This window comes from Amborella trichopoda, chromosome 4, assembly GCF_054954075.1.
Source record: "Amborella trichopoda isolate Santa Cruz 75 chromosome 4, AtrichopodaSantaCruz75HAP2 v2.0, whole genome shotgun sequence".
Lineage (NCBI taxonomy): Eukaryota > Viridiplantae > Streptophyta > Magnoliopsida > Amborellales > Amborellaceae > Amborella > Amborella trichopoda.
The window spans coordinates 39,227,984-39,237,258 of record NC_142339.1 but is presented as its reverse complement, the minus strand read 5'-3'; the positions used below and the strand labels follow the sequence as shown (position 1 = coordinate 39,237,258).

General features: G+C 36.2%; 1 protein-coding gene across 1 annotated transcript; it reads left to right on the top strand.

Moving 5' to 3' along the window:
* The first annotated feature begins 379 nt into the window (after positions 1-379).
* On the top strand, positions 380-1,821 carry LOC18423755 (cysteine-rich repeat secretory protein 55). Its single transcript, XM_006828352.3, has one exon. It carries the CDS (start codon positions 509-511, stop codon positions 1,295-1,297), a length of 789 nt encoding a protein of 262 aa, XP_006828415.3. The 5' UTR covers positions 380-508; the 3' UTR covers positions 1,298-1,821.
* The last annotated feature ends 7,454 nt before the right edge of the window (positions 1,822-9,275 follow it).

Below are 9,275 nucleotides of genomic sequence, written 5' to 3'. Positions count from 1 at the left end.
AGAACTGATTTTTGAGGGGTGGGTGATTAGAGAGAGAGAGAGGGAGACACTCGAGATCCAGAGAGAGAGCTAGGTCTCCAACAAATTGAGAGAGGGAGAATTGCAGAGAGGGAGGATGGTAATGGGGTTTGGCCGTTAGTATTGAAACGATTTTAAGGTTGGAGCTTTGGCTTTTGGGCAAACTAAAAATTCAGGTCCATATTTGCTATTGAAAAAATCTAGATCTAGATCCGGATCAAATCCACCTACACCCGGATCCTATCCATATTTCAATTCGGATCTAGATACGGATTTCATATCCAAAATTTAGATCTATAGCCCGATCCAAATTTCAGATCCAGATCGGAGCAATTCTCACCCCTAGTTTTGAGTCCACCAACATCATCAAGTCAACATTGGCTGCAGTTGGGCGCCCACCATTCATCCGAAATATCCCACTACTCAAAACTCAAAGCTGATATAATAAATACCACTTCCAAATCAAGAACAAACCACATTCCCTTAAAAAATGGCCAAACTTCTTCTCTCCACTCTCCTCCTAGCTCTCCTCCACCTCCTTTTCGGATCCCGATCCGATTCTTTAGGAGAATTTTGCAATTTCAAGAAGAAAATCTCAGACAAACCCACAATGATTAACATTGGCTTAGTCCTATCCAAACTAGAAACTAAAGCCCCATCTAATAGGTTTGCCACAGCCTCAGACGGCCAAGGCAAAGAGAGAGTGTATGGGCTCCTACAGTGCAGAGGTGACATTAGCCCCAAAGATTGTTCATCTTGCACAAGTGACGCAGCGAAACATGTCCGCCATCTCTGCCCTGATGAAGCTGATGCGAGAATATGGTTCGACAGTTGTTTCCTTCGTTACAACACCGATGATTTTATCGGAGAATTGGATACTAGGTATGGTATCTTCTATTGGAACGTAGAGAATGTAACTGAACCAGAGAGGTTTGCGAAGGAGCTCGGAGATTTGATGAACAATGTCAAGGCAAAGGCAGTGCAGCCTGGTAACAAGGGCTTTGGGAGTGGAAAGATTAAGTTCACACAATTTGTGACCATCTATGGGTTGGTACAGTGCACCCAAGACTTGCCTAAGCTCCAATGTGCACAGTGTTTGTCCACTGCTATTTCGAACTTCGGCGGCGGCGGCTACTGCGATGGGAAGAAGGGTTGCCGGGTGCTATATAGCAGTTGTTTCGTGCGGTTTGAGATATACCCCTTCTTCCTGCCGCTTAGTGCCTATACAGGAAATGAGGTCCATGCTTCCCAGGCTGTGTACGATAACTTAGGTAATTGACAATGTCTTTGAAACTCATAGAGTCCCCCTTAATAAAAGATGCAGGTCTATAATAAAACACGCATTTCAATAATAAAAGGGTGTATAAGGTTGCCGCCTTATAATGTAGAAGTATGACACACCTATAAAATTTACTTAGAGATGTCGTTTAGGTATCTAAAACCTTATGATGTTTGCAAAATCTCTTTTTATCCTTAGTTATATAATTTAAAATTTGAAAAATAGTACAGATCGAGCAGATCAAGAAACACTTGAAAATCCTGAAAATATAGGGTCCAAATAACAAGTTACAAGATGCACTAGTTTTTGGACTTGGAATTCTTTTTTTTCTTCATGTCCATTTATCTTAAGGTCGAGATGATCAGTTGGAGGGTTCTCCTATGCCATAACACTCTCTACTATAGGAAGTTTGAGGTGCACCTTACTCCAACAGTATAAGGTTGCAACCTTATATAAACTTTTTCCTAATAAAAGATGCATGTCGATAATAAAAAAATGCATTTCTATAGTAAAAGATGCATTTCTACAAGGATTTAATGTCTTTTCTCTATTGGCATGACTTTATAGTTGCTAGGATCTTCCAACCTAGATGAAATTCCTTTTCTAGAATCTGGCTTCAGGGTTCTGGAAAAGGGATTCTCGAAGTATTTTGTTTTTTAAAATTTGGGATCTCAGTCCCAGACTATTAGGGATCTCAATCTCTGAGACCATGCTAACCAGCAAACTAATAATTTTATTTATGTGTAGGCAGCTTGAAATACAACTATGCTTTTAATATAGTTGTAATTGCACGTGCACTAATTAAAGAGATCCCTTATGTATAATCCTAAGCTATATATATATATATACCCTTATGTATAATCCTAAGCTATATATATATATATATATATATATATATATATATATATATATATATATATATATATATATATATATATATATATATATATATATATATATATATATATATATATATATATATCTTCCCAACACCTATAGGCGAAAATGAACAGTGATTTCACTCACCCTCATCATTGTCCAAAGTTCATCGCATAGTCACGATTGTTCGGTAGTGTTTTATTTTTCATTGTTTTTCTACAAATTGGAATGACCTGAATTTTGGAGCGTGTGTACATCTTGGTGAGGCGCACTTAATAAAAATATAACAAAATAATTCAAAAAAACAAATTGACCAAAATACCCCTTTTCAGAGATATTTTGGTCAATTTTTTCATCTAAAATATTTTTTTGACATTTTTCGTAGATTAGCCTATTTTTTTATGAGCACACGCTTCAAATTTCATGTCATTCTAATTTGTAGAAAAAATAAATAAATAATTTAACACTACCAGACAATCGTGACCATACGATGAACTTTGGATGGTGATGAGGGTTGGCGAAATCATTGTTCATGAAAGCCTTAAGAGTTTTGTAGTATCTGATATATATATATATATATATATATATATATATATATATATATATATATGGATTTTCTAAACTTCACAACCCTTCAAATTACAAAGGTTCGAGATAGAGAGAGTTGTAAAGGGTGGATTTATTAATTTTGTAGTATGTTTTTTTAAAAAAAGTTATTTTTGTAGGGCCAATTTTGTAAATATTGCTACACGACAAAATGTACTTTTGTCATCTCCATAAGAGGTAAAATTGAAATTTTAACTAAAGGACATGGGCACTCTACAAATAAAGTTCTAGGACAGTAACTTCCAAAATGTCATTGTACTTTTGTGAAAATTTCAAATTTGCCCTTACTTAATGGTAAAGTTACATAATTAAATAATATTTTAATAAAAAAAGTAATGATTGTTTTGATAAATACACCCATCACAACCCCTTCTTACTTGAGCCTTTGTAATTTTAGGGGTTGTTAACTATATATATATATATATATATATATATATATATATATATATATATATATATATATATATATATATATATATATATATATAAAGTTGGGAGCAAGATCACCAAAAGCTGTTGGAAGAGGAAGGAGCATTTGATATGATAAAGACGACATGGACTAATGCTATTGTCTTGGGTTCTTTTGGATTCAACATTCATAAAAAACTTATGAGTGTGAAGCATATGCTGATTCGATGGAAAAAAGAAACTCACTTTTGGCTGCAAAATAAAATCAGGGATACTTTAATGTGTTTGGAAGGAGTGGAGGGTGTGGTACAAAATGGAGGAGTACTAACGACTGCTTTACACGAAGAAAAGAGTAAGCTTCTGTCAACTTTACATGGCTTTTTACGTTCAGAAGAAATATATTGGAGGCAGAGATTGAGGGCTAGATGGTTGAAAGAGGGTGATTCGAATACCAAGTTCTTTCATGCCATTGCGAATGCTCGGCGTTGTCAGAATGATGTGTCAAGTATTTGTTTTGAAGGGGTAGAGGACAATAAGAGTGATGAATGGGAGATGGAGTTTGTGAAGCATTTTCAGAAAGTCTTTGCAAAGGACTTACAGATAAAGCCAAAATTTAATGGTTTGGGTTTTAAAGTGTTACCAAAGTCGGTTGCTTTGTCTTTAGCAGGAATGGGGCATCAGAGGAAGAAATTAAAAGGGTCGTTTTTGCTTTGCCAGGGGATAAAGCCCACAGTCCTAATGGATTTCTAGTGGTTTTCTTTCAAAAATTTGGGGATCTCACAAAACTAGAATTGATGTTATGGTTAATGAGTTTCTTTCAAAATGAGTAGTGAATAAAGCCATAAACTCAACCTATATTGCTTTGATCCGAAAAAAGCAGGCTATAACAGGAATGTCGGATATCAGACCTATCAGTCTTCTGACTTGTTTGTATAAAATTTTAACAAAGTTACTGGCCGATAGACTTAAAGGCGTCCTTAATTTGGTCATTTCAGGAATACAGTCGGCCTTCATTAAAGGGAGAATTATTATAGATGGAGTCTTAATTGCACAAGAATGTGTTCATTCGATAAAGTTGGAAAGGAAGCCAAGAGTATTGCTTAAATTAGATATGGAAAAGGCTTATGACCTGGTCGATTGGGATGTTTTGCTGGAGGCGTTGAGATGTATGGGTTTTGGGGGACAATGGAGAAGGTGGATAAAAAGGTGCATTTCTTCGACACATTTTTCAGTGATGGTTATTGGAAGCCGAAAGAATTTTCTAAGCCCTCAAGGGGATTGAGGCAGGGAGACTTGCTTTATCCGTTCTTGTTCACAATTGTTGTTAAAGTTATGAGTCTGATGATAAGGAATGTAGAAGAGAGGGGAAGATTTTATGGATTTAAGCTATCTGAAACATCTCATTTGACAGTGACTCATCTACAATATGTAGATGATACTTTGATGTTTTGTGATGCAGAGGTGGATCAAATAATTAATATCAGAAGGTTCGTGTGCTGTTGTGAAGTGGTGCTCGGCTTCAAGGTTAATTTTGAGAAAACATCCTTGGTGAGGGTGGAGTGTTTGGATGTAATGCTAAAGCAGTTGGCATTTCATTAGAGAAGTTTCCAATTAGTTATCTTGGCATGTCAATCTCGGATGGAAGAATGCCCAAGTCGGTGTGAGATCCGGTTTTAAAAAGAGTAAACACAAAACTAGACTTGTGGAAAGTTAAGGGAGAGTTACTCTAATGCAGTCATCAATGGCGAATTTACCGATATACCAAATGTCCTATTTAGTAATGCCGAGTTCAGTGTCCAAAAAGATTGAACAGATGATGAGTAACTTTTTATGGGGTTCGGGAGATTTTGGCAATAAATATCATTTGGTAAGTTGGGAGAGGATTTGCACACCAAAAAAAGGTGGTTTGGGAATTAGAAAACTCAAATATGTGAATCAAGTTTTGCTTTCAAAGTGGTGGTGGAGATTAATGAGCCATGATGGGATGTTTTGGAAAGATATATTAATAGCCAAGTGTGGAGTGGACCAGCATAATCTAGGCAACGGGGGAAGGGATGTTCTTAAATCATCGACATGGAAAGGAATTCTTCAAAATAGATTTTTTATGATTGGTGGTTGTAAGTGGATTTGGGGTGAAGGGAGAAATATATCTTTTTGGCATAGTAAGTGGGTGGGAGATTTGTTGCTTGAAATCGGCATATCCGCTGGTTTTTGGAGCGACAAATCAACAAGATATCATAGCATCTCAAACCTTTGATTGGGATGCAAATGTCTGGTCTTTAAACTGCAGGTATAACAGAGTTTCGGACTCAGTGATTGATCAATATACTTCACTGCTTTGGGATATTCATGGGCTTATGCCACACAGAGAGAGGGAAGACGATTTGGTTTGGAAGGTTAAGAAGGACATTTTCTTAGTTAAATCATCGTACAGTCTGTTGTTTCATGATAGGATTCGGTGGAGCAGGCCATTATTGAAGAGAATATGGTGTTGGAAGGTCCCTTTCAAAATTCAAATTTTCTTATGGATTTTGTTCTAAGGAAAGTCGCTTACTGTGGATAAGATCATAAAAAGGGGCAGGATTATTACAAATATTTGCATTCTTTGTAAGGAAAATGATGAGAATGGATATCATCTTTTTCTTCATTGTCCTTTCTCTTCTCTTTCAAAAAATTGGACATCTGATGGTGGTGCCGAGTAGTCATATGAATATTTGGGTAGCATGAAGTTGGATTCTTTACCAATGGAGGGCAAGATGATTTGGGAGATGGTAAGAGTTGTTGTTCTTTGGGAGATCTGGATGGAGCGCAATAGGAGGACATTAGATAATAAAGCTCTGAAGGTGGAATTGGTTAAAAGAAAGATTCTACATTCGGTTTGGAGTTGGTTCTCTGTGACAAAGAAAGGGTTTGGAGTGACCAAAGTTGATGTTGAGATTAATTTGCATCATTTGATGCTTCAAAAAGTAATGAAAGTGAGACCAAAAGGTAGGTGGAGCTTACCTATGCTAGGGAGCATCAAAGTTAACTTCGATGGAAGCTCATTAGGAAACCTAGGCCTATTTGGAGTTGGAGGAATTTTGCGAGATGCATTTGGAGAGGCGATCTTCTGTTTTGCTGGCCCTTGTTGTGAGGTAACGGCTAATGAAGCAGAATTGGCTGCGTTAGAGTGTGGAGTTCAGACTGTGAGTCAGAAGAATATCAGAATACCATGTATTGTAGAAGGGGATTATCTGAATGTGATAGATTGGTGCAATAAGATATCCAGGCCACCATGGAGCATGAGGAGGAAATGGCTAAATATTATGGATATGTGTGAGGGTCTCCAAATCTCATTTCAGCATGTGTATAGGGAGGCTAATGACATTGCCGATAGATTGGCAAAACGATGGGTGTCTATGCAGAATTTGTTTATTTCGGATGTTTGCCTTTGACTGATTAATAAAGCTTTAGTAACATTGTCAAAAAAAAAAATCACCAAAAGCTCGCTTGGGATCCCCAAAAGGTTGAGATCGAGATCCCTAATATATACATTTACAAACGTTATTGCCAACCATAGAGATCTAGCCTTTCACGGTCGACCTAATTCCCAACAATATGAATGAGCTTGTAATTAACATGTTAGTCCAAAACATTCAGGATGAAGTTTGCAAAAGGCACACCTCTAAAATTTGCTTTGAGATGTACTTTCAGTATCGGAAACGTTATGATGGGTTTAAAATATATTTTTATCCCTAATTATGAAATTTAAAAGTTTCAAAATAGGATATATAAACACTTGAAAATTGTTAAAATAGACGATTTAGACAATTTGTTGCAAGATGTACTATTTTAGGACTTTTTTTATCTTGAAGTCAAAATGAACAATTTTGGGGTTCCCCCAAATCAAAACGCACTCTTCTAGAGGATTTTTGATGCGCACATTCTTTTCCTTTTCTTTTTCCCTTTTCTTTGGCTAAAGAGGTGTACTTCAATAGTATAAGGTTGCAACCTTATATAAACGTTTTTCATACATTTGCTATTCATATTGAGCAAGTTGGTCAATGCATACAAATATAGCAAAATACATCTAGCCTTGAGAACACTTCGTGGTTTTGTAGTTTATTGGAAGTTAATATGTATGAAAACAATTGCTATCATTGAGGGTTGACATGGATTTCGGATAGGTTGAGACGCGAGTGTAGGTAATCGGAATGGTGAGGCTACTGCAATCAAGTCTTTTGTCTTTTGAAATCAGTGTTTAATTACTCAGCGGAGTTTGAGTAGTGTTTAACTACTCAGCCAAGTTTCTCAAATTCGACTGAGTTATTCAGCCTCGGACTATTATTCAGTAATGTATTACGTCAGTAATATATTTCACAAACAATATATTTCCATGTATCCAAATGGCCCCTTTGGGTATAAAGGCAATGTGAATAGTACTCGTCCAAGATCGTAGAACTTAAGCGAGTTAATAGCCCAAGTACTGTAAAACTCTGATAAGTTAATAGCTGTAGAACTCGGGTAAGTTAATGGCCTAAGCATGGTAGAACTCGGAGAAGTTAATTGCCCGAGTTCTACAGTACTCGGTTAAGTATGAATAGTACTTGCTAAACTACTTTGAATATAGTAAAAAGAGGGGCACTACCCTCCTTCTCTCTCTCTACACACACAAAGGGGGTGGCGCTCTCTATTTCTTACACACACGGATAGATTTCCTCCACCTTTTTCTCTAAAATGGGGTGAAGAATCATCCTTGTTTCCATTTCTCTCCTTCAAGACTGAGAGATCTGTGAATACGAGAGAGAAATGTATATATGCATGTGTCGAGAGAGCAATGTGGCCAAAGCCCTGTCTCTCCCCCTCTTGTCACATGCCCAAACCCCTCTTCCTCTTTTAGGCATATGTCTAAAACCCACATTCTTCTACTTTTTTTCAAGAGTGCACTACTCGGGCAACGCCCAAGTAGACTTTCTAAAAATTCTTTGAAATAGTTAATTGCATGATATATGAGAGAACAATCCAAGGCACAATAGGAAACAAAAAGCGGAAAACTTTGATGTTCAAACTTGATTAAAAGACGGACACGATTTCTATGCTACCAGCCAACATATTATAGAAATGCAGGCTTGACAATAAATAAATTTTTTTATTATAATTTGATCTTAATTTTTAGAGAAGATATAATCTTTAATATGAAGATCATAAATATGACCAAAAAAAAAAAAGAACTAGAAATAATAATTATATTAAGAAAACATTTGGACCGTTAACTACACACTTTTTTAGATGGACCACCTATTAGCATCCATATTTAAAGTGGATGCTTTATATCTCTTGACTGCATATTGGAGAAATGGGGTCCAGCCCGCATGAAACATTTTTCCTTAAAAAAAACAGCAAATGATAACGGTTGAGAAACGATAAGGGTACAACAAAAGTACAACTTCATTGTGGCTATATAATCGTTTGAATTAAACGGGTAGACTACAATCACATAATAGATTTAAAGACTAGAGAGCTCCAGATCTTTGGAGCCTGAGTCTTGAATAGAACATCATGACTACACACATGAATAAAAAGGACTGATGTTCATCCACTTCTAAAGCTTTTCTAGGTCTTAGCTTACGGAAAATGAATTATCCGAATACAACACATGGAAGTGGATAAATTTGTAATACAAATTTTGAAAGAAAGACTAATGTGATATTGCATAGGGATTTTTTTTTTTTTTTTTCTTCTTTTCACCAGTTTTCCTTTCTTTCGGCAAAAGATCACTTACAAGTAGTCTTATTACAATAACTCCTACTTCAAAGAAAATAAAACTAACAAATCCAACATCTTAAAAACTTTCATGCCACTAAACCAACTTTCTTTAAACAACAAAAATATCAACAATTTTTATGCTTGGGAATATAAAAATAATATAATTAAATATGACAAGAAACAAAAAGAGTGTGCTAGAGATTATCTCAATCGGGCTTATTATACTCCACACTGAGTCACCATCATCCGATGGCACGGGCTCAACGATCAACCTTCAATCTCAACCGGGAAAGCAAGTTTAGGTCAAACCCTCTAATGGAACTATGAACTCCTTTAACAC

Coding starts and splice junctions, on each gene's coding strand:
- LOC18423755 (XM_006828352.3), top strand. CDS start 509: ATGGCCAAACTTCTTCTCTCCACTCTCCTCCTAGCTCTCCTCCACCTC.